Below are 25,507 nucleotides of genomic sequence, written 5' to 3'. Positions count from 1 at the left end.
AATGGTGCTGGGACCCCACCCTCCTTCGTTCTCAACACTTAGTGCTTACTTATCTAGATCTCAGAAAGTCTCCCCTTAAATGTTCTCTTTAAAAAAACTAATCATCTCCACCTCTGTGTATCTCCTACTCAATCTTTTGAAAAATATCTTTTCCTCTCGTTATAGTACTTCCATCCCTACCTTCATTATAGCTCACACAAAATTTTTATCAGTGTACTGACCATTTCAGGGTTGGGGCTATGTGTGAATCATGGGTGGATCCAAGCCTAGCACAGCGTTTGGCATAGGCAAGCCTCCCAGGGTGTTTCTTCAATGGCTATACCTATCTTGGATGTTACTGCTCCAATTCATAACCTTACGAGCTTTCTAAATTTTCAGCTGTCTTCCATCTGGCCTTCTGGTCTCCAGCTTCTCTTCCTGTAACCCAGCCTTCTCAGTAAAGACACTGTGATCTTTGTATTGTTCACAATTGACCCTGTCTCTCCACCTTCCTTAAACCCTTCAGTGGTTCTCCATCTATATGATCTGCAACATGGCATACAGGCCTTTTCTGACTCGCTCTACTTCTCCAGCCTCTTCTAGCACTCCTGCTGTCCCCCTTTGCCCTCCTGACACTCCGCTCTGCAGAGCTATGAATAGTTCTTTGAGCACTCCATGCCCTGGACTTGGGGCTAGATTATCCTCCATGCCTCCACAGCCCGTGCTTGGTTAACTGCTGTTCAACCCGTAGGGCTCTGGGAAGGCTTCACTTCCTCTCAAGTTTGGGTGAATCGCCTCCTCTGAGTTTTCACAGTACCTTGTCTTCCCTCTGATCTGGTATATTTTGATTGTTTACACATCTGCACCTTATTTATGGGAGGTCATCTCTATCTAGTCACCCAGCACAGGGTTTGGCATGCAGGAGATAAAAGTGGGAAGGGAAGGGGGATTATACTCGCACAAGAGAGAAGCCCCTGAGCCCAGTGCAGGGCTGAGAAGTAATCTAGGATTCAGGGCCAGACAGACTCAAGTTCAAATCCTGACTCTGTTACTCTTAAGAATCTATGTGTTCTTAGAAAATGAACTTCCCCTCTCCAGGCCTATCTCCTTAGCAATAAATTGGAAGGCAATGAATTCTAGCTTGTACAGTTGCTATGAAGGTAAAGTGAAATAATAGTTAAAAGATTAGGTAACCCAGCAGGGGCTAAAAAAATGGGAATCTAAACAAGAAACCAATACCCCTTAATTTTGAGTTTGATAATTAAAAAACAAAACAAAACCCAACATAATCGAGCAACTACTACATGCCAGGCATTGTGTAAAGATTAGGGGATGGGATACCCAGCTAGACCCTAGGGCACTTTCCAGGGTACTTCACCTCCTACCAATCTTCCTTGTGTTTTACATTCTAACAAAACTGAACTGATAGCAGGTCCCCAAATATGTCACTCTGGGTTATACCACTATGCCCTTTGCACATCCTGTTGCCTTGATCTGAGGTACCCTTTATTCCTTGTTCTCCAAAATGAACTGCTACTTGTCTTCTGAAGCCCTATTCAGTCATTACCTCCTCGGTGAAGCTTACTCTGATTTTTCTCCTCTGTCCACTGTGTGGTCCTGGAAACTTATTTATACCCCCGTCATAGCACTTAAAACACTGGGCTATCATTAGCTATCTGCAAATCTAATCCCTTGCAGGCAAGGACACTGGGCTAAGCATGAGTGAGTATAGATAAATGAGTAAAGGAAGGGAGTAAGGAAGGATAAGACAAGGCCCTTGCCTTGGAAGGACTCCAAGTCTAGTGGATAAACCATGTTCACTGTGACACAGTAAATGTGGCCCCAGTTCTTTGCACCTGCTCCTATCAAGAGCTACATCTCCTCATCCCTTGATCAAAGTTAGCTTTGTCATGCTTTGCCCAGTGATGTGTGAATTCCGGAGTCTGGACCTCAAGACACCTTGTAGCTTTGTCCTCCGCCCTCTTAGTGTGACATTGCCCTGAGACTGCCAAGTAAGGAAGCTGATCTAACCTACTGGAGGATGAGAGGCTGTGTGAAAGAGAACCAAGTTCCCCCCAGTCTTCCAGGCCATTGGGGACTTTCCAGCCCAGGCAGTCCTCCAGCTGATTGAGCTACATGAGTACGTGAGGGCCTAGTCAACTAACAGAATTCTGAGATATGATAAATTGTGTTAAACCACTAAGTTTGGGGAGGGTTTGTTATAAGCCAAGAGATAACCAAAACACACCTAAAGGGGTGACCACAGCATAGGATGATAAGGGCAATAACAGACACACCAGGGTCATGAGAAGAGAGAGCTATTCCAGAAAGTTTTCCTGGAGATGATGGGATTTGGGCAGGTTGTTGAAGGATAAATAAAAATTGGGTTGGTAAAATAGTCCTGTTAGAAGAAACAGTATGTGTATGATACAGAGGCAAGAAAAGAATGTCATAGCCAGAAAGTAGTTGGCATTAATTCGATGAGCATACCCATAGGATTCACGGAGGGCAGTATTAGGGATGGAAGCTGGAAATATGGGTTGAATCTAACCACAGAGGCCTTGGTACCATGCCTATGCCTGACCATTACTCTCTTCCTAACTCATCAGATGGTGAGGCTGAATGCTGTGACTGAAGTAGAGAGGATGGGTCCCTGAAGGCTGGGCTCTATCTGTCCCTTGGAAGGAAACTCTGGGACAGAGCCTTGTTTCCACGTCAGACCAGAATTCTCTAGCATTGGGTCCTTCTTCCGTCTCAAACCAGGGCTGTCTGGGTGAGGGTAATGTCTCCTAGGCTCTGGACTGAGAGCCTCTCTCAAACCAGGGTTAGTGAGAGGAGGGAATCTTTCCCCAGAGGTGGCACTTTGGGCTATGCGGTTTGAGTCCCACTCAAAGCATCCAGTGGAAGCTGGTGCCCAGCCCACCCTTGGCACTGCAACTCTCCAAGCTCTGCGCCCTGACGCCAGGCTGCGTCAGCTGGAAGTACAGGGTGTTCAGAGAGAACACCTCCAGCTCCAACAGGGGTTTTACGTGTGCAGCAGTGACGCTGCTTCTCTGCCCCAGATTACGGGGCCCTGCTGGCTTGTCTTTCTGCATCACGTCAGGGCTTCTGAGCTAGGGCTGTTTTTCCCTTTTCACCCTGGGGCTCCTGGAGGAGGCCTGTGCCATTTAGACAAATGTTCCTGGGAGCAGGGCCCTGCTTTCCTCCATCTGACTGGGGCTCCCAAAGGCAGGGCCCTGTCTCTCCTCAGAAGGAGAAGCTTCTGGGGGAAGTTCTTTCTCCTTCCTGCCCAAAGAAAGTCAAAAGAGAGTTAGGGTGTTAGCCTTAGGTCCTGCTCCTGCTCTGATGCTTTAGGATTGTGTAATTATTCCCTTTCTGTGTTGCCCAAGGCACTCACAGGCAATGACTGTCTGTGTCTCTTTCTCTCTCTGGGTCCCAGTACCAAGGTTTGGCAGGACTGAATGGTTGTTCGCTCAGGGGATCGTGGGTTTGAAGTGTGAAGTGTCCAGGTGGTTTGGGGCTATATCTCGGGTCCCTCATGAAACCGAACCCCATAGGATACGTCCTGATAAATGGGATGCTTCAGAGGTGTTTAGAGGCCACCAGAGCCCTGGTGTCCCTGGCTATCTGTTCCTAAAAATCCATCTACTTAAGGCACCTGTGCCTTCCAGGTTCAGTTAGGGGCGCTGGACACAGAGGGAATCCAAAACAGTTCAGGCCTCTCCTCTTACCTCCTGAGGAGGAAGGAGTTAGCACCAGCCACGCCCTCTAAGCTCTCACCCAAGGGAATTTCCTTCTCATGCTCATCCCGCCCACTCCTCACCTGGTATCTGTCTGAGTGGTGCAGGTCATCAGTGGCAGATGAGTGTGGTGATGCCGTCGGAGACTCTCCTTCCCTCTTGATGGAAGCAGACAACAGGAGGGACTGGAAGAAGAAAAAGGACATGTGGCCTTGGGCAGATGAGACCTATAGCCAGTCCCCTAGAGTTCCTGTTCTTATGGAGCTTCTGGGAGAGGGGCAGAGAGAAGGAGGGTGGAGGGGTAGAGGGACCACTTGAGATTTTGAAGACACGTGGTCAGGTTTAGGGAGAGGATGGCTTGACTCTCAGAATGGGTGGAGACCCCCTGAGGGCCCAGACCTCCTATGTCCCAGCTGACATCTACTCCAGTGGGGCAGGCTCCCAGCCTACTCTCAGAGGGCAGAGACGATACACGCTCCAGGACCCCCTGAAGGGCTGGGGGTAAAGCTGCACACTGGCTGCCCTGTCTGCCCCTAACATGGGCTGATGGCAGCCCCGCTATGGAGACAGTAAATTAAATAGCATGTATGAGTTTCTGCGTGCAGCTAGGGATGTACGGTGGGTCCATTTATCCCTGCGCTGCGACAATGACCCTAGCAAAAACCCCCAGCAAAACTAATCCCCCCATGTCAATCCTACATGGCCTCTTCTACATACGCCTGCAGTTTAGATTAATAAACTGTCTGCTTTAAATTGTGTGTGAGCATCACAATTCTAAATACCACATGGCACATTCAGCCTGCTCTTGCTGGCTCTTGCCAAGGCCTGTTCAGCTGCAAACGGGGGGCCTGGAGGCCTGAAAGCAATCCATACTTCCTCCCCCCACCTTCTCCAGCCTGCGCAGCTCTGAGCCAGAAGCATACAATTCCCTAGGAGGCCTCCCCAGCCTAGAAAACCATGCCAAATCGCCAGTGACAGCCCAAAGAAAGCAATTTGGGAAAGATGGAGCAGCCATTTATCCTTCATCTCCGACTGAGCCGTAGGATGTGACCCGCATGCGGTGGCCACACTGCACATCCTCAGGCGAGGGCCCCGGGAAGGGAGGGGCAGCTGCTGGTTGGCAGGGCTCCCTGGCTCGGCCTCGCCCCAAGAGCTGCAGGAGGAAGGCTGGGAAGGGCCTGGGGTGGGATTCCCTGCAATTTGGGGCCCCTTCTTCATCCACCCAGGCACTGTGGGCGGCCTAGTGAGTGACTTGGCCCCCTCTCCTCGGAAAAGACGTGGGCTTTGGGGCAATGTCCTTCTCTGGTCCCCAGAAAGGCTGAGGAAGGGGGAAACAATGTACCCCTGCCCCTCACCACAAGAAAGCTCACACTCGTGTTCTCTTCCCCCCGCGCCCCCCCCCCCCCCATCTGCCAACCTCTCTCTCATTCTCTCTAGGTTAGAAGCCCTGAGAAGCCTCAGCATTACACCTGGGGCAAGTGGAATAAAAAAAGGTCACCGGCGCTTTTTAAACATGGACCAAAAAGCAGTAAAATGTGTTTTGAAAAAAAAAAAATCCCGGCATTAAATCATGACTTTTTGCCTGGCTCTTCGCCTCATTAAAAGTGGCCTTTTGGAAGGTAAAATTATCATTGTAAGCGATAAGATCTTTAAGAAAATAATTCACGGCTTCTTCACCCTTTAATATGATAGCCGCCACCGGCTAATTTTTTTCTTAATGGCAACGAGGCCATCAATCTTGTCGAAGGCCCCCTTGCCCTCTCCTCCTCCTCCCTACTCCTTCTCCCTCTTCTCAGTCTCTTGCTTGAACCCTCTCCCTCATGCCCCTTGCGTGCACGACCTGCTTCCCTAAAGCCTCAGTCAAGACAGAGGACAGACCCCAAAATGTTCAGCTTCTGGGGTGTACACACACACACCCGGAAGTGGCTGAGCAGTGGTTGGAGCCTCTGAGTCCAGCCACCAGGACGTGCGGCTGCTGCAGGAATCCGCATGCTTCCGCGTCCTGGCTGCGTGCTCTGATCTGGTGCGTGTGCATTTGTGAGCATGGGGACGAGGTATGGACATGGATTGCGTCTGTTTGTCCTTAGCACACCAGCCTCCCTGGGGTCCAATTCTCAGTCCTGCCAGCCGTGCTCAGGTGTCAGGTGTCAGGGGTTGTAGTGGCCAAACTGGCAGCTTATCTATGACCTACCTTCTTCTGTAACCACAACCACTAAATGCTGTGACGTGGGCCAAGCTCAGAGAGTGTGGCTCCCCACCTCTGATCCACAGCTGCCTGCCACCTCCCATCTTTTCTCTTGGAGCTGGGAGAGCTTTGCTTCCTTGGCCAGGGCCTGCACCGATCCAAGGCTGGACTAGGTTCCCTGTCTCTTCTCTGTCCAGCTTGTGTGTTGGGTGATTTCCCGAATGACAGTGCAAAGTGCACCCCCCCCCCTTATAAAGGCCTGCAGGGGAGTTGAGCCAACCCTGGATCCTTTTCCCAAAACTGCCTTCTCAGAGCTCACCAGTGCCTTTAAGGTGTCTAAATACAATGGTCTCTTTCTCCAGCTTTTCTCTGTTTGGCTGCTGACACCCCAAATGTTTTGGAACTTTTTTCCCCTTAGGAGTCTGGGATACCATGCCCTCTTGTGCCCCTTCTAACTTGTGACTGTCCCTCCTCTGCCCCTTCCTGTCTCTGACCCTGTATCTGACCTCCCAGTGCAGGAGTCTCCAGCTTCTCTTCTTGGCTCTTGTTCTCACCTCCCCACACTCTCCCTGACCGATTTCATCCATTTCCAAAGCTTTGACACTCACTTCTCTCCCTTTATAAAAAGGGCTATGGATTCCTGCCTTTCTGAGTCATCGTGAGAACTTAGGAGAAAGGATGCCGGAGGGTGGGGCAGAGAAGAGGACACTCAGTGAGTGAGGGTTTAGTGTAGTCTTGCTCCCCAGGTCCCTACTCCCTCAAAATCATCCCTTTTGGGGAAGCAGGTCCATCTGCCTCCGTGGCCACCTACGGCAGTTCTTGGCACAACTCTCATCACTGTGCTGAGGCCTTTCTGGCCCATCCTTTGAGCCGCTACCTGCCCTTTACTTTTCCTTTCTCCGTCTGATGCTTTCAAGCCTCACTCCCATAGTATCTGTTCAGAGGGGCAGACTGTCTCCTCAAATGGGTCCAGCATCTTCCCTGGCTCCCTGTTGCCCGCAGGCCAAAGTACACACACACACACACACACACACACACACACACCGTGGTCTGGTTTCTAAAGCCCTGAGCTGCCTGTCTGTCTCGACCTGCACTGCACACAAGTACACTCAAGCACCTAGGGCAGCCTGAGGCCTCACGCGGCCGTTGAAACCCTAGGGACAGCTGAGGACCCAGGAAGAGCTCCTTTTATCCTCAGGAGGATGCAGCTCTGGGTGGGCCTAGGTTAGGGTGGACAGGAGGGGAACACACAACTGGCCACCTACCTTGGGAGTGCCTGGAGCCATGGCATCCTTCAGAAGGGAATTCTTGCTGCCAAGAGAGAAGAGAACAAGATTACCATTCCACCTGCTGCCCAGGGCAGGCAAGAGTAGAATAGCAAGAAGACCCCAAAGAGAGAAGGCATAGCCAGCCTAGCCCAGCCCAGCCTGGCCAAGCTCCACCCAGTCCATTCCATCCCAGCTGGCCCTGCTGAGCTCGGCGGCCATCAGGAGCTGAGGGCTAGAGATGTCTCCTGGGGAGGGGATGAAACACTAGGCATGGTAGGCTACCCTGTGGGTCTGAGGAAAGAGGCTTTACCTGACTCCTGGTATCAGCCTTGAGGATTCTGCCTGTCCTGGATGCCCCCTTCCCTCCACCCCCTGTCCCCAGTCTGCTCTTAGCCCCTATGGGACTGGGGTGATGGAGCTGACATGGCTCTTGTCAATTCTCCCTCCAACACGCTGCAAACTGCGTTAGGCCAGGAATGATCTCCCCCTGATTCAATTTGTCAGCCCCAGGCCCTCCGGCACCGGGTGCGGCAGGCAGGCGGGAGCTGGGCCTGAAATATGGTGGGTGGCTTGGAGCAGGCGGGGGAGGGGGAGGGAGGTGATGGATGGGCTGTGGGGGAGGCGAGGACTGTGTTTAATAACAAAATTGGTATGCAAGGCCACATCCCGTGCTAAGCATGAGTGATCCAGAGCCACAAAGTATTACAAATCCCCGCTAAACAGATGCTGACAATGGAACAAGATGTATCAAATCAGATCCACTTCAGAAACATTAATATCCCTGTTCCTGTCCCTCCCTGCCTGCTGCCCCCACTATGCTTGCACATCTGTGTTCACACATTCACGCACGTGCACTCACTCAACCCCCTGCACACACACACAAATACATGCACACAGAGGCACTGGCTGATACACGCACGGCAGCAGACATAGCACATTCACTAGGGTCCTCACACAGACCCAGGTACAAGCTGTCCAGGTGAAGCACACCCACAGATAGCCGGACCCTCAGAGACACGTAACGCACATCAAGGCAGGGCACACGGGGGCAGACACCACTCACCCGGCACGTGCGTACACTGGGAACACCCTCAGGGTCAGACACAGGCACGCCGATACACAGCCGAAGGCATGGGCAGGTGCAGAAGAAATAGTAGGTCTCACCTGGTGCCATTTTGCCACCAAGGGGACATTTGGTAATGTCTGGAAACACTTCCAATTGTTACAGCCTGGGGTTGGGAGTTTACTATTGGCATTTAGTGGGTAGAGGACATTAACCATCCTACGGTGTACTGGTAGCCTCTCACAATAAAGAATTATCCAGACCAAAATGTCAATAGTGCTGAGATCGAGAGACCCTAGTGCAAAGGCAGATACACATATCTGCTGTCTCTCTGTCATTCTGTCAACGGTCATGTAGATACATGTGGTTACACCCAATGGCTTAGCCAAGCAAACAGATGCATAGGCACAGAATCTTGTTCCGAGAGACATGTCCATAAAGACACATTCACAGCAGTCACTCTACCTGGATGACGAGCTGTTCCCCAAACCACACCCTCATAAATGCATGCTTACACAGACACCCACATGGACCAACACGCCCAGACACCCATGTACCCACGAAGGCTGACATGTGGACACATACCCACACAGACATGTACATTGTAGTGCAGGGGCCCCCAGGCTTGGCAGCAGGGTGAGGCTAAGGTCTGAGCATAAAAACAGAGCTGTCTGCTTGTCTCATCACATGGCAGGGGCACCACAGACCGGGGCAGGGCACGGACAGGCCAGGTTCCGTTCAATTACACTTTGTCGTTCTGCTCCAGGCCTGGCCCTGATCTGGGCACTAGGGATCCGGAGAAGAGACTGGGCTGCTCTTGAAGAGCAAGTAGCTGGTGAATTCATGACCTTCATTATTCCTTCACTTTCTCATTCATTCAGCCAACAAGTACTGACATCGCCATTGTGCCAGATGCTGTGCCTGGACCCTCAAACACAGAACTGAGGCATCCACTGTACAACGTTGTTCTCTCCGGACCCCTGGGCTGAGGTGAGGTCTGAGTATTATTTCAGCAGGATCCAGTTGGAACAGAAAAGGAAAGAACAAACAATTGCTGTGCGCCCACCACCTTCAGCAGGCCCGGGCTGGATACTTTGTACGTGTTACCTTTTATCTTCACAGAAACTTCACACAGTTGACTAACAGAGGTTAAGTGACACCTCTCTGTTCACACAGTCCGGATTTGAACTCACGGCTGACGGTGTCCCAAGTGCTGCTTTTCCTCTGCCCACCCTGCCACCCTAGTGACACTGAAGGAGTAGGGCCGAGGGCGGAGCTCTGAGATCTTTCTCTCTCTGTGCTTTGGCGAGGGGCCTGCTGGCCCTGGGCTTTAGTGTACTCTGTTGATGAGCAGAAATTGGGAAACACCGAGAGTCGTGATGTTCAGTCTCCCTTTCCCAAACCTCTGGATCTTTTCCTGGCAATTCTCTCCCCTTTCCCTCATTTCGTCTGGTACTGCCCCGGACTTCTTCCCTCTCTCTGAGCCTCACCGCCCCCCTGCCCCTCCCTACCTTTCCTCTAATTACCTGGTCACCTCCAAGCATGCGTGGCCCCCCAGAGACCAGAGTCTGGCAAAGAACCTGCCTTGGAGAGCAGAGGGCTGAGCCCCGAGCTGCAGGCAGCCGGCCTCTCTCCCAGCCCACCCACTCAGCTCTGCCTTCCGTCCCTCCTCATTTCCACAGCCCGCCCCCAACGATTTCCTCCCTTGCTCAGTCACTCGCTGCCTAGTGATCCATGGGTTTTAAATTATAACTGGGACCCAGGAAACGCGTTCCTAAGTACAATATTCATGGGCTGGGCTGACACTTTTAATTAAGGTGATTTACACTGAATTATCCTTGGAAATAAAGAAATGGTGCGCTGCCGGGGAATAAACCATCATCACCAGCCGCCTTTGTAAGTTACACTTCGTTTTAATCTATTTGGGGAATTGTTTATCTAGTTCATTACCCAACCAAACACCGAGGCCGGCCTTAAATAAGGCTTAAGTGGGGGTGGGGGCACTGCCATCTCCACACCCCGCCTCCCCTCCAGAGTCACCCAGCCTCCCCCTGGCTCTTTCTGGCCCCTTTAATGCACTGACCGGAGGGAGAGCTAGCTTCTCAGCCTAGAGGCCCGTACTCTACTTGAAGTGGCTCTGGAAGCCTCCCAGGAAAGGTGTCTGAGCTCAGGCCCGGTCAATCCTCACTTTCAGCTTTCTGCAGTCCCTCCACGGCCAGGTCCTTTTCCCCTGGGTGGAAACTGCTGTCTGAGGGCCACGGAAAAGTCTGGGGCAACCCTTCCTCCCGCCTGCTCTTCAGTCTTCCACTCTCATCAATGTTCCTGCCTATCAGTTCACATCCAGTCTCCACCCCATCACTATCCAAAAGCTGCCTTAGCTCAGCAAGCCCTGTCCATCATCCCCTCCTTCCCTCAGATGTTTGTGTCTCTGCTGTCGCTACCTTTCCTGACACCCAAGTCAGACAGCTCTTTCTAGTAAGTACCCAACAAGTCCGCTAAGTTCTCTTGCTTCTTCCTCCACTGGCCTCTCATCATTTGCTCTTCCCGCTGCCACTGCTGCTGTGCTAGGTCAGCCTCATCACCTGCCCCTTGGCCCAGCCCAGCCTGCTCACTTGCCTCCCTGCTTCTACCTCCAACTCATGCCCCACACTGGCCTCCAGAGTGATTCTCCTACAGCTCAGCTCCCTCAAAAGCGTCTTCCGGCTCACGGGTGTTCTAATTCCCTCGACCTCCAGGACAACCCTGCGGCACTGAAGGCCCTCCACTGTCTGTCCTCAGTCTAGCTTTGCCCTCCTTGCTCTAACTAGCTGAGTCCTGGGGTCTAATGGAATCCTGTGCAGGACTGAAAGGGGAAAGAGGGAGGATGGGGTGAGGGAGGGCGTGCAGGTACAGCCTCTGATCTCGAATTGAAGGTGCTTTGGAAAGTGTAAGCCTTTGCCAGTGGGAGCTCTGACTCTTCTTCCTGCAGGTGTCTGCGTGCCCATGTGCCTCTCCGGGTGTGTGAGCACATCTGTGCGTGTTAGGATGAGGATGTGTGTGAGGGCCCGTTCATCATGTACACACGTTTGCACCTATGTCTGTGAAAAGCAGCCAGTCCTAGTTTGGGGGCTGGAAGGTCCCCGATTCCGGGGCGGTGCCTACAATAGCAGCTTGCTTGGGGGGAGGGGACAGAGGGAGGCAGAAAGCATACCACCAGGCCCACCCTGAAAAGCTCCTTGGGGAGCAACCACGTGGGTGGAGGGACTGTGCCTCCTGGGTGATGCGGGCCCAGGCTGAAGGAGGGGAGGGAGGGAGGGCAGAAGAGGCAAAGGCAGGGTGAGAGAGGAAAGGGACCAGCTGGAGAGAAGAGAAGGAAGAAGGGAGGGGAGCCTGGTACACAGGGGGAACTGCTGGGGAGGAGGCCTCTGGCCGTAAGCCGCGGATGGGGGATGCCCTCATTTGGGCCCTACCCTCCTGCAGGACTCAGTTTCCCCATCTGTGAAATGGCTGGTAGAAGGCCACCCTCAGCGCAGGAGCTGAAGGCCGGGAGAGGAGGAGAGAGCCAGGTGCCACATCTTCTTCCAGCCTCCTCTGCCCTCCTCCTGCCTCCCCGAGAGCGAGAGCGGGCAGGGGGCAGGGGCGGGGCGAGGGCAGCCAAGGCTGGGGCCCTCCCCGCGCTAGCCCGCGCTAGCCCGCGGGGAGCTGACACACTCCTAGGGAATTTATCACGCACCCAATTACAATGTTAATTGGCAAGTTCCTGAAATCAATTAATTCGCAAATTTTTTCCAATTAAAAATCCAGATAAATCACGAGGGCGGCGGCGGGCCGGTCCAGCCTGCAGTCCGGTGGGCGCAGCGGCCGCGGGGAGGGGAGGGAGGAGTGACGAGGGCGCGGGGGGGGGGGGGGCGGCGGCGGGCGCGGCTGCCCTTGAACGCCTTTGCCGGCCGGTCGGACTGTCAGCGCGCCGGGCTCGGCGGGGCCGAGACAGATAAAACCATCGACCCGTCGCCGCCAGCGCTTCGGCTGTATCGATCCGACGGGAATTTCACTTGCTGTGCAGATCCCGCTGTCCGGCTGTCAGACATCGGGGGGTGGGGGTGGGGGTGGGGGTGGGGGGGGCGTCCAGGGGTGAGGGGGTGCCGGGCTGCGCCTGGACGTGAGGGGCACAGAAGTGGGGGAGGCGGCACGTAGACGTGAGAAGCGGCGCGGATGGGGGGGGGGGGGCTCTGGGTAGGGAAACGGGCACCGGAGAAAGGGCGCGGAGGTAGGCGCTGTGGGGGAGGAGGGTCGGGGCAGGGCCACGGCGGGGGCCGGGCAGGAAAGGCTGTGGGCAGAAGCCCCGGGCAGTGCGGCGGCGGCGGCGGCGCCGCGGGACTAGGCCGTAGTGGGGACCCCACTGCGGAGGTGGGCAGAGAACTCGGACACCCACTCTCCAGGCCCTTACGGGTGCACTGCTTATTTAAAAAAGACACTTAAAAATGTTTATTGATTTTAGAGAGAGAGGGAGAGAAAAATCAATAGTTTGCCTCTCCTACACACCCCTTCGGGTGTCAAACCTGAAACCTGCGCAGGGGCCCTGATGGGGCATCCAGCACCCAACCTTCGGATGTGTGGGCTGGCTTGCCAGCCGGCCAGCCACACCGCTGGGGGCGGAGTGCACTGCTCTCGCGCGGCTCCGCGGACCCCTCCCTCTCGGCCTCTATTCCCTGTCCTGTTGAGCAGAAGTCCCCCACTGGGGGGGGAAGTTACCCAGAAACCCTGCTGCACAGCCAAGGTATAGAACTCAACTGCAGAAGAGTGTTTCTTTCACTCCCCGCCCCTTCCGGGCTAGTGCCAGGTGTGTGTGCGTGAGTGTGTGTGGTTGGGCTAAGAGCATGGGCACTACAGTCAGACTGCTTGAGTATAAGTCTAATCTTTACCACTTTACTAGCTGTGCAACCTTAGAGAAGCCACTTCCCCTGTCTGTACCTCAGTTTCCTCATCTGTAAAATGGAGTTAATAATTATTACCTGCCCCAAGAGAGCTGTTGTGAAAATTAAGTAAATTGATACAATGTAATCACATTTTATGCTCTGGCACACAGTGAGCGCTCCACAGAGTTATTATTATTCTCACTGGTATAGTCTTCCGTGGTAGTGTTAGGTGCTCCCACAGATTCTCTGATGCTCTCCCCTTCAGGGGTAGAGCTTCTAGTCTTACTCTCTCCCCTTAAGGGTGGGCTGGACTTGGTGGCTCGCTTCGAATGCACAGAGTAGAATGTGTTGGAAGAAATCGTGTATGACTTCTGAGACAAGGTCATAGAAGGCATCGTGGCTTCCTCCTTAGTCTCTCTCCCGGGTCACTACCTCTGGGGGAAGTCAGCTGCCCTGTCACAGGGAAACTCAGCGGCCCGCTGGAGAACCTTGAGGCCTGCTGCCAACAGCCATATGAGTGAGCAGTCTTGGGAAGGGACCCTGCAGTCCCCATCAGACCTCCAGGTGACCGCAGCCTTGGCTGGCATCTTCACTGCAGCCTCACGAGAACTCGGAGCCAGAAGCCGCAACTACCCACAGCTACCCTACTCAGCCCATTCCTGGACTGGCCCACGGAAACTGTGAGATAATAAATGTTGTTTCAGGCTGCTTGGTTTGGGTCTAACACAGCAATAGATAAATAATGAATCTTCTTTCAAAATTCAGCTTGGGCCTCAGCTCCCTCAGGAGGTCTTCTGTGCTCTGTGTGTGTGGGGGGGGGGCGGGGGGGGTTGGTGCCTCGTTTACACCCGCCACAGCTCCAGGGCTTCCAGTAGAGCAGCCTCTGCCCCTCAGGGTTTCTGTTGCCTGGTTCTGCTTACTCCCATACAAGGAGAGGGCGGGGCCATTCCCGATTCTCCTTGGGATCCCCTGCACCCTGCACAGGGGCTTGGGTGAGAGCATAGCAGGTAGGTGGATCAGTCTAGTTTGGTGACTTAAACTGAACTGGTGGGGCAGGCTGTTCCCCTGTGGCAGATTGTGTTTTCCAAAGGTGGCTGCAGCCATATCTCCTCCCATCACACATGCTCTCCTATAACATGAGCTTGCCTTCCGCCCATCAGAAGGTGGGGTGAATGCCCCTTCCCTTTGAATCTGGGTGGGCTAATACCACCTTGACCAATAGAGTACAGCAGAAGTGACGTTAAGTGATTTCTGAGGCTAGATTATAAAAACTGACCCAGCCCTGGCCAGTGGCTCAGTTGGTTGGAGCATCACACCGCACACCAAAGGGCTGCAGGTTCAATTCTCGGTCAGGGCACATACCTAGGTTGTGGGTTTGATCCCAGGTGTGGGCATGTGCGGGAGGCAGCCAATCAATGTTTCTCTCTCACATCGATGATTCTCTCTCTCTTTCTGTGTCTCTCTTTCAAATCAAGAAACATATCCTCAGGTGAGGATTAAAAAATAAAAAATGACCCAGCTTCCATATACTGTAGGTTAGAACATTTATTTTAGAGCTCTAAGCTACCATTTAAGAAGTCCAACTACCCAAATCTGCCATGAGATGAGAGAGCCTGGGCCACATGGAGAAGCCGTGTGTAGGTGCTTCAGTCACAGCCCCCGCTGAAGTTCCGGATGACAGCCAACGTCAGCCCTACGTGTGAGTCACAGAGCTTCCAGACCATCCCAGCTCCCAGCTACCGAGTCCTCCCCAGCCTTTGACACCCTGCCATAGACACAAGTCACCCCCTCTGTGCTCTGCCTGAACTCCCGACTCCACAAATTCCGTGAACATAATGAAATGGTTGCTTTTCACTGCTGAGACTGGGGTAAATTGGTACACCCCTCCTCTGCTCTATTTAATAACCTGGCTCCCCCTCCCGGCTGTCCAGGAAGCTCCCCCCAGTCCTTCGCGCACAGACAGGGGAGCTAGGGTGAAGCAGTGGGGGACAGGCCTGAACACATCCTCAAGGTTGTCGCCTTTCAGACCTGGAGATTCATGGAGCAGGCAGTGTTTACTCCCCTGGATGGCAGCACCGGGCTGCACTTCTGGTGGGGCTACCAGACCGGCTCCCTGCTGCCCTCCCCCTGCCCTGGGGTGCAGCGTGGCAGTTCGGGGGCTGGGGAGCGGCTTATCCCTCCTTAGCTCTTCCTGTGCCCTTTTGAGACTGTGGCCTCAAGAGGGGTCACTCTTCCCATCTCTGAAAACAGAGCAAGAAGAGGAAGGCAGCACTGTTCAGCTGGCGGACCCGAGGCCTGAAGGTGGACTAGAGGAGAACGGCATCAGGGCCTTGTCTTCTGCCTAGAGGCTGGGGTGCGGGCCCAGGGGCTCTTCCTGGGACCTGGTAGCCAGGATCCTGAGTGGCAGCCTCTGGCAGGCAAGCTCCCCTGTTAGGTGGCTTACCTGGTGGGCAGTTGGGCCAGGTGTTCCAGTTCTTGCTCCATATGCTCCTGCAACTCGCTGGGCCTCAGCAGGACCTGGCAGATGGGGCAAATAGGGGCCTGGCTGTCAAACAAGGCTGCTGCCTTTTTCTTACCTGGTGAGGGAAGAAGAACAGACAGAAATATAAGCTGGGCCGGTCTGCAGAGGGAAACCTGGTGTCCTAATCCTCCGACCCAAGGCTGCTGATGCCTCCTCGGGCTTCTTGGCTTCGAGAAAAGTGAGCCTGAGGGTCTTGGAGACCGTGAGTGTCACTCCTTTTTGCAGCCCCAGGGCTGTGGCCGTGAACACCCCTCTCAGAAATCATCAGGACACAATCGATGCTCCAGGCCAGCGATTTTCAACCGGTGTGCTGCAAGCATGTTTAAAACGTGCAATACCTGACTGCTTAGTCAGGGGCACTGACCTCTTTCCCCCGAGTCTGTCAAATAACAGAATGACAACAGCCAACACAAGCATAGTCATCGGTAGGAATGAATCAAAATCACACCTATTTTTTTTTGCGTCAGATTGGCAAAAAATATATTTTTGGTGTGCTGCAGACTTTTAGTAATTAATTTATGTGCGTCGTGAGATGAAAAAGGTTGAAAACCGCTGCTCCAGGCAATCATACCTTGGTCACTTCACTTCACACAGGTTAGTGAAGGTCTCGGTTCAATCACACCGTCACCCAGAATACCCGGTGCCCTCTCTGCCTCTCCCTTCCCCTTAGTGCTTCCACCCTCCCCCAAATCTGGAGGAGGACGGAAAGAGGGAGGAAAGCGATCCTTTCCTGCGGTCACTCTACAAACACCGTCTGCTGTCTACTCTGAGTGGTGGGACAGACTGGATGCAGATCTGGTCCCTGCCCCAGAGGCCCTCACGGTCAGGTGGGAAGGGCGGGAAGGGACCCAGGTGAATGCCATCTTTTAGGGTAGCTCTCTGCCCCAGTTCCTCGCTTTTCTGCAGGGTTCCTTCTTTCCACAGCCTCTTCTTTCCTTGCTTTGCATGCTGGGAAATATTGTTCCTTCTTGGCCCTGATTCCTACCTGTGCCCTGTCGCCTCCAGAATCTGAAACTCTACCCTGGATCCCTCCCGTGTTCTCCAGACCCCGATATCCCAAGGCCTTTGGTTGCCAATGCTTGGATGTCCCAGGAGAATCTGAAACTCAACCATCCCAAAACGACTTTTTCAGGTTCTTTGCCCCTCCCAGACCTGCCCCCTCGTCAGCAGGGCCCACCCCAGTCAATGACACCTGCATTGGCCTCGCCACCCAAGCCAGTAACATTTGCCTTTATGCCCACCTTTATTTCACCACTAAGTCCTGTCCATTCTCACCTTCAGTATTCCTGGAATCTGTGTTCCCCCTGGTTAGGCTGTGCCCCCTCTCACTTGGATAAACCCCACTGACCTCTGTGGATCTCGCAGATGCTGGGCTCTCCCCCTCCACAACGTCCTTCGAACTGTGTGCTCCCAGTACACAAGTGCACGTAGGTATAGTGCTAGCTATACGGACTTGGGTGCCGGCTGGAAGCCTGAACCCTGTCCCCACTCTGTCCCTGTCGGTGACCAGAACTCACCATGCTGGGAAGGGGCCCGCAGGTTGCCTAGTACACCCCCGGGCTGCCTAGACCCCTCCCGTGCCACTTTCCCAGCCTGTGCTCCCCTGGCCCCCGCTTACTGGCATACAGCTGAGGAGCCCTATTTATGTGGAAACATCCCTGCCTATCCATGGGAGCCCTGCCAGGAGAAAGGACTTTTAGCTTCAGCCCAGGCCTCTCTCCCTGCTTCTTCTGCCCACTGATGCCCGGGGAAGGTCAAGACCAGTTTTCAGAGAGATGAAGGCTATGCCAGTGATGATCAAGAGGCTGGTGTGAGCAGGGTTGCCAGATTAAAGATGGAAGATGCCTCGTTAAATATGAATTTCAGATAAATAATGAATAATTTTTAGTGTAAGTATGTCCCAAATGTTGCATGGAACTTACTTAGACTAAAAGGTATTCATTGTTTTTCTAAAATTCCAATTTTCCTGAGTGCCTGTCCTTTTATTGGTGAAATCTAGCAGCCCCGGCCTGAGGGAGCCCCCAGACAGGCTGAACCCAAGAACTCGCCTCCCTGCGACGCAGGCTGAGGATGATCACGGCTCTCCTGTGTGTTCACAGGGAGGAGTAACTCATTCTGGATGTGTGTCTTGAGGAGTGGAAACAAGAAGCTTAACCAACGAAATGAAATGTAAGTTGTGACTCAGAAGTGTTCCAGGCAGAGAATGGGAGTACAGGAACGCGTGAACGAATGAGTGGGTCGTGAGTTGCCTGTGGGCAGGGGCCGCTTCTTACCCACTGTTTTATTTACAGACAACTGAAAACAGATGACACACACCAGGAGCTCAGTGATGAAGCAAGGGGGAGGAGAGGAGGGAGGGAGGGAGGTGAGGTAGGGACGAAGAGCAGGTCGCCCTAGAGGTCAGATGACCTTTGCAGAGTTGGGAGGTCAGCCTTGGAGGCTTTCTTTGTGTCAGGGTAAGGTAGGAAAGTCTCTAGTCTGTGCAGCTAGGTCGCTGAGCAGGGCAAAGGGCCCTGCTGCTCATGTGCCTTGGTGGCTGTACCTCAGATGCTCAGGGGACAGTTGGCAGGCAGCTCTGAGTAAAAGAAGCAGATGCAGCCCTGGTCTGGAAGTGAGGAGATGAGGATATACTTTTTTATCCTCACCCAGGTTTTTTTTTTCCCCCACTGTTTTTAGAAAGAGAGAAGGGGAGAGAGAGACATATCAATGCGAGACAGAAGCACTGACTGGTTGCTTCCATACGCACCTGGACCAGGGATCGAACCCTCAACCTAGGCATATACACTGACTGGGAATCAAACCTGCAACCTTTTGGCTACAGGATGGAGCTCCAGCCAACAGAGCAGCACCGGCCAGGGCAGGAGATGAGGATTTGAGTCTGAGCTCTGCCTTGAACTGCACTCAGCCAGAGGCTCTCAGAGGTGAGCGAGACCCTAGATAGCCTCCAGGTCATCATCTTTATTTTACAGATGGGACAACTGAGGCTCAGGACTGGACGGGGACCTCTGTACTTGGCTTTTGATCTCATTGCCTCATTTATTAAATTCAGCAAACATGTACTGAACGATTATTCTACTTCAAATATGGATATGATTCTAGGAGGAACTGAAATTCAGAGACAAATAAAACACATTCTTGGTCTCAAGGAGATCACAAACTAGTAGGAAATGGAAAAGAGAAAGTCAGTTATTGGTCAGTGCAGCCCTGGTCAGGGTCAGGGTGGGGGGGGGTGGGGGGTGGGGAGGGAGAGGCACGAGGGAGGCTCTGGGTGGGGCAGGAAGGGGCAGAGGAGGGCTGGTGGGTCCAGGGGAAGGGTGAGTCAGGGAGAGTTGACAAGGCTGTTGAAACAAATCACTGAGGCAAAGCCCGGGATTAAAGAGGACAATCGTAGGAGAGGAGACGGGAGAAAGGAGGATCCAAGGCACGGGGTCTGAGCCGAGGTGGACATGTGGGTCGGTGTCCCCTTCAGCCTGGGGCCCCAGCTCTGGCTCCTAGGGCTCCTTCAAGCGCGGCTCCCCACCTCTGAGCCTGGCGCCAGGCTTCAGCATTCCCACACACCGGGGCTCAGTCCATCTGCCCGGGTGCCACAGAGATCTGCGTTTCTGAAACTGGAGCCGCAGTCAGTTTCCCTGTTGGGACAATGGGCCCGCTTCCTGGCTCCCAGCTTCAGGAGCAGCCTTGACAGGCATCCGGGGAGGAGCCCTGCAGCCTGCGTTCCCCATCCAGCCCTGCTTTCTCAGGGGCCGGAGTGGCAGGTGTCAGCGTGACCGTGGGCCTCCTGCTTCCCCTCCCCCGCTGTGTTCCCTATAATTTTATATTGAGACCTGTGGTCATGACGTGGGTTTTACTGCACTAACGACATGGCCTGCCCAGGTTTAATGACAAAATCCATACTCTGGCCCTGGGCCTGCTCCTCGTTTGCATAATTCCCAGAATACAGCTCCCTGAAGCTTTTGACCTGGGCCATTACAGTGGCCATAAAATGGGCCATAAAACTGCTGGGGATGGCCAGAAGGAGGGGGCTGTGGTCTTGTGGGGGTGGGAACAAAGTCCTCAACCCCCTACTCGTCCTAGGCCTGGGAGGAGGCATCCTCTGGCTCTTCCCTTCCAGGGTTCCCAGGATCTGGGAGCCCATCTCAGGCTGGAGAGGCCTCCAGGAGTCCTTAGCCCAGCTACCCATCTGATGCAGGGACCCTTTCTCCAGCACCGCTGCCAGCACCACAGGTGGGCAGACAGAGCCCACCAGGCACAGGCTGTCAGAAAGCATCTTCTCCTAAAGCATCGTTCACTCCTGCCCCGGCCTCCCATCCCATAGCCAGCCAAGCCCTTTGCCACAGGTGGGTCTAGGTCATTTGAGCCTGGGTTGAATCTCGTCCCTCCTCCGGAGGCCCAGCTCCCTCGGGAGGTCAGGAGCAGTCTGTGCAGCACAGTGGGGAGACACGGGATGCACGAGGGGATGGGGACAGGGACTGGGACGGGCTGTCAGTGCTAAAGATGATGAATGGGGGAGGTGAGGCGGGAGGCCCAGTGTTATCGGCAGAGGATGGCAGGTGCGGGCGCTCGCCGCTCCTGCTAATCCCCGGGCGCTGCCTCAGCCCTTGCACTGATAACGAGGAAATGGGACTGACAACAATTTTTAGCTGAGAGATTCTTCACCAAAATGCCAGGCGGCCGGAGGTCTGACAGCGCCTGATTGAGTGTGTGAGTGTGTGGGGGGAACGCCCGCGGCCCCCTCCCCTCCCATGCAAAGATGGATCGTTCATTCCGCCTCCCGTCCACATTCATTACCGCGCCACCCTCCCGCCACCCCGGTTCCCACAGAACCTGCCACCTCCACTTCTCCGCTTGCCACAGGTATCCCCTGAAGCAAGAGGAGGGTGGGGAGCAGTGGGGCCCCGGATCCTGTTCTCAGCCTTGGGTAGGGCATTTCAAGCTCAAAGAGCCCAGAGGTGACCGCAAGGTCACGGCCGAGAGACAGGCCCGCCTGGAAGCTCCCTAGCTGTGTGGCCTCCTGAGGGTCTCTTTCCCTTCCCAGCTGCTGGAGTGCCTTCCCCGCTGGAAAACAAGAGGCTTCACCGGGAAGTGACTGACTGCGGCTGTGACAGGAGCTGTGGGTGGCCAAGGAGAGGAGAGGTCAAGCCGCCGCTAGCCCTTTCCTTGCCCGGGCCAGGCTCTGGCCAGTTCAGCCCTCAAGCCTTGGAATACAGCCTCGGGGACCTGGGGTCCCAGATCAGCCCTCTGCTGCCCCCCTCTGTTGGGAGCTGCTGACCATTGGGAGCAGGTGACTCCAGGGCTGGCCCAGCTGCTTCTTCTAGGCCATCTTCCCCGGAACCCTGGTGCAGGTTGGACCCTGCAGGACGAGGGTCTCATCCAAAGGGAAGGCCTTCCCTTCCTAGGTCACTAACTCCTGTCTGGCCCTGCGACCCCCCCACCATGTGACGGCCTTTCTGGCTTGGTCTCTTTGGTTTTGGCCCAGGTCGTGGCCTGCAGTTCCATTCTCGCCCCTCTGCTTGTTCAGGCAGCAAATCCCAGGGCCGTGATCTTTCCTCTCCGGACCCCGAGAGGCGGGACTGGGCTGCTGGTATCTGACGGAAGAAGGAGGGGGGTTAAAATGGGGTTGAGGCTTAACTCCAATGACAGGTGGCGACAGAGGCTGGGACTTTTAAGGGTATGTGTGTGCGTCTATGCGTGTGTTTGTGTGTATACGTGAGTGTGTGTCCTGTCCTTCCTCTCCCTGTACCCCCACCAAAAGGGCTTCCATTTCCTAGTGACGAAGACACAGGAGAGCCTTCAAGCAACGTTCAATAGAGTGACCTCTTACTAGCTGCGAGAACTTGAGCAAATCGCAGCACTTCTGATCTTTAGTTTCTTCTTGTGTGAAACAGGGATCACAATGATTAACTCCTAGGACGTTCGTGGATATCCAGTTACATCAAGGCTGTGCACAAGGGATGAGTCATTACCATTTCTAGGTGGGCGCAAGCACAGTTGATTTGTGTCTGTATTTACCCCATCCTGGTGCCAGCCTGGCCTTGCCCTGCATCTGGCCTTCTTCCCTGCCATGATCAAGGTTGTATATCTCTCAGTAGGTACTTTGGCCCTCTGGTCTCCGTGAAGTTCCTTCTTCTTATTCATCAATACCCATATCCCTATTTATTGGTTTGCATGTCAATGTATCCATCCATCCATCCATTTATCCATAATAATAATTGCTTATTGGATACTATTCTATGTTAGGCTGTGGGTTTAGCACTGTACACATTTTATCTCATTTAATCCTTACAACAGTCCTATGAGGTTAGGTATTATTATTATTATTTTTTAACAACATATCTTTTTTTAAAAAGATTTTGTTTATTTTAGAGAGATGGGGAAGGGAGGGAGAAAGAGAGGGAGTGAAACATCAATGTATGGTTGCCTTTAGCACACCCCATACTGGGGATATGGCCTACAACCCAGGTATGTGCCCTGACTGGGAATCAAACAGTAATGCTTTGATTTGCAAACCTGCACTCAATCCACTGAGCTACACCAGCCAGGGCACAACATATCTTTTTAAAAATTTTTTATTTATTTATTTTTAGACAGAGGGGAAGGGAGAGAGAGAGGGAGAGAAACATCAATGTGTGGTTGCCTACTGGGGACCTGGCCCACAATCCAGGTATGTGTCCTGACTGAGAATCGAACTGGGGACCATTCGGTTTGTAGCCCATGCTCAATCCATTGAGCTACACCAGCCAGGGTAAGTTTAGGTATTATTATTTCTATCGCACTGATGAGGAAAACAGAGCTCAGAACAATGATGTGAAGGAGCCAGAAAGTTCAGAGCAGACAGTTAAATCCAGGTGTTTCTGACTCCAAAAACTAGGGCCCTTTGCCACGGGGCAATACCCAGTTACCTGCCTACCCATCCACTCACCTAGGAATGTTTCGATACCATTCAACAAATGCCAGTGAAATACTGATGACGGGTCTGCTAGGACGAGTGCCATGCACTAATGAACAAGACAGACAGCTGCCTGCCCTCAGGAAGTTTAGGACCTAACTGTGGATAGCTACATTAAACACACGTCCCTAGGGGGACTTAGAAAGAGGGAAATACGCAGAACTTGGGAGCACACCATCTAGTGTGGGAGGCGATTGAAGTGACGGTCAAGCAAAGGCTTGAAGGGTGCGTGGGATCCAGCCAGGCAATGACCGCGGGGGAGCGGCGCTGTAGACAAAAGAATGGCCGTGGAAGGTGCAGAAGGGAGAAGCCTCAGGGAAGAACTGGGAAGCGTTCAGTGTGGCTGGTGCAGAGAGAGTGAGCGGCGGAGCGTTGAGGGATGATGATAGAGAGGCCAGGTTCTGGAGGGTTTAAAAGCTCACATTAAGGACTTTTTGTAAACATACAAATGAGAAGCCATTGAAGAGTTTTAAGCATGGGAGTGACTTATCAGACTTGCATTTTTTGGGAAATTTCTATTTTTTTTTTGAAAAACGTTAGGATAAGCCATGAACTACACCATCCCCTCTGTATAGAGATTTAAGACACAATGAGAAATGTTAAATAAAAGCCACAAAGGAATCGAGAGAAGAGTTATGCTTTGACCCTCTAACTGTGAAAGCAATCAGAAAGAGCAGGAAGTTGGAAAATGAAAAGCAAGATGGAAGATTGGTTGTCTCTTTTGATGGGAGTGATTGTTACTTTTAAGCAACTAGTAAAAATGTGATACAGTTGGAAAGATTAGATTACAGTAACACTTTGGAAGGTCCTGTACAGCAGGTTAAAATAATCAGAATCCATTAAAATGTTGAATCAGTCACCGAGAAGGATGATTGTATTAGTTTTCTATTGCCGCGTAACAATGTGCTACTTAGTAGCTTACACCAACACCTCCTTTTTATCTCACAGTTTCGTAACATAAACATTTAGCACAGAGTGACCTCGGCTCGGAGGTCATACAGGCTGAAGTCAAGATGGTGGCTGGGCGGGGTGCTTATCTGGAGGGTCTGGGGAAGAGCATGAATCCAGGCTCATTTGGATGTTGGCAGAATTCAGTTCCTTGCAGCTGAAGGACTGAAGTCTCATTTTCTAGCTAGCTGTCATCTGGGGTTTACTCCCTGCTTCTAGAAGCCACACACATTCCTTCTCACATGGCCCCCTCAGGGCACTGAGTCCTTCTCATGCTTGAAATCTCTCTAGAGAGGGGAAGGGAGGGAGAAAGACAGGGAGAGGAACAGTGATGTGCGAGAGAAACAGTGATAGGTTGCCTCTCACCCGCCCCCCACTGGGGACCTGGTCTGCAACCCAGGCATGTGCTATGACTGGGAATCAAACCGGCAACCTTTTGGTTTGCAGGTCGGATTTCAATCCACTGAACCACACTCTGAACCAGGGCTCTCTCTGACTTCTTATTCTGGCCAAACTGGCATTTTAGAAGGGTCATTCTAACTGCAAATGTAGGAAGGCTGTTTAGGAGGTTATCTCACTAACTCAGGTGAGACATAACGTTGACTTGTCCTAGCACGATGATGATGATGACGGAGATACCAGACACCATGGATTGGACATGGGGACACAGGGCAGAAAGGAGTCAAAGACGACTTTGAGGTTTTTGGCTACCATGCTACGTGGTAGACTATTTACTGGCGTGTAGAACAAGAGGATGAGCAGCAGGCTTGGTAAGGAAGAAAATGAGTTTAGCTTTGGATATACTCAGTTTGAGGAACTAAGACACGGTAAGACCTCCATGTGAAAATGCTGAGTAGGCACTATACATAAGCCGGGGCTAGAGTTATAGAACTGGAGACACTGGCATAGAGATAAGAACTGGAGTTCACTACTGCCTCCTCTGTGCCTAGAACAAGCCATATGGTGAATATCCGATGAATCCTTATTGAATGGGTGAATAAAGGAATGATGGTAAGAGTGGGTGAGGCCACTCTGGGGAGAGAGCATACAGTGAGAAGAGGCTGGAACAGAGCCCTAAGTGACTCCAACAGGTGGGAGACGTTTAAGTCATAGAAGACTAAGAGGGATCAGCCAAGGAGGGGATGAGAACAAATGTGATGCCACTGGAGCCAACAAGGGAAGAATTTCAAGGAACGGGGGAGTGTCGTGGGTGGGGTCACCGGCTGCCGGGAGGTGAGGAGCAGAAGGCATGACAAGCGTCCCGTCCACCCATCGTACCCACAGCACCACTACCTCCGCTTCATCTATTCTTCATCCACCCAAACACCCAACTACTCACCCCCTCGCCCCTCTCACTCACCCCCCGACCTTCTCTCCAGAAAACCGTGATTGGAGCCTCGGCTGAGTGTGGGACAGGAAGAGTTAACACACTGACAGACGGCATTTTTTACCTTCAGTCAATATGAACAAGGCCCCAAGACTATGATTCCAAACATCTGGATTTCATCAATATGTGATCTGTCATCGTATATTGGCATTCCCCAGTCCCTGCGCCAGAGCAATGCGGCTGGTTTTATTAATACGTCAAATACATTATCCGTGTAATACACTTGTCTGGCTGGGGCCTCCCGCTGGGGCGGGGCGGCGGATTTGAATGTATGATGAATCAGTTTGCATTACATGTTCGTAAGTCATCATTTGTCAGGATTAATAGGCATCCCTGGTCGAGGAGGTGGGGGCAGGGTGGGCAGAGGAGAGCTGTGTGTTTAGCTGTGGTCCGTACTTATCTGCCGGTGCCCAGAGAGGCCCTGAGGACAGCTGTGCGCCCTCCTGCCCAGACTCGGCAGTGGCTGGTGCTGGAGGGGTAGAGGTGATGTTTTTAGCAGTTTCAGAGTCACGTGCAACCAAACAGGCCTATTTGTCTCTGCTTTGGGCTTGGCAAGCAACCAAAAGGGATATAGC

General features: G+C 53.0%; 1 protein-coding gene across 2 annotated transcripts in view; it reads right to left on the bottom strand.

The window, feature by feature from the left end:
- RNF220 (ring finger protein 220) overlaps nucleotides 1-25,507 on the bottom strand; it is a 223,252-nt gene that overhangs the window by 20,018 nt on the left and 177,727 nt on the right. For both annotated transcript variants that reach the window (XM_045859228.1, XM_045859229.1), the window contains exons 2-4: nucleotides 15,574-15,706; nucleotides 7,170-7,215; nucleotides 3,803-3,904 (exon numbers count right to left, since the gene is read on the bottom strand). In XM_045859228.1, coding sequence (XP_045715184.1) covers nucleotides 3,803-3,904; nucleotides 7,170-7,215; nucleotides 15,574-15,706 — 281 coding nt within the window. The remainder of the gene's footprint in view (nucleotides 1-3,802; nucleotides 3,905-7,169; nucleotides 7,216-15,573; nucleotides 15,707-25,507) is intronic.

Source organism: Phyllostomus hastatus, unplaced genomic scaffold, assembly GCF_019186645.2.
Source record: "Phyllostomus hastatus isolate PE091 unplaced genomic scaffold, TTU_PhHast_1.1 phas_scaffold_182, whole genome shotgun sequence".
In the NCBI taxonomy this organism is placed as follows: Eukaryota; Metazoa; Chordata; class Mammalia; order Chiroptera; family Phyllostomidae; genus Phyllostomus; species Phyllostomus hastatus.
This window is presented reverse-complemented; position numbering and strand designations above follow the sequence as displayed.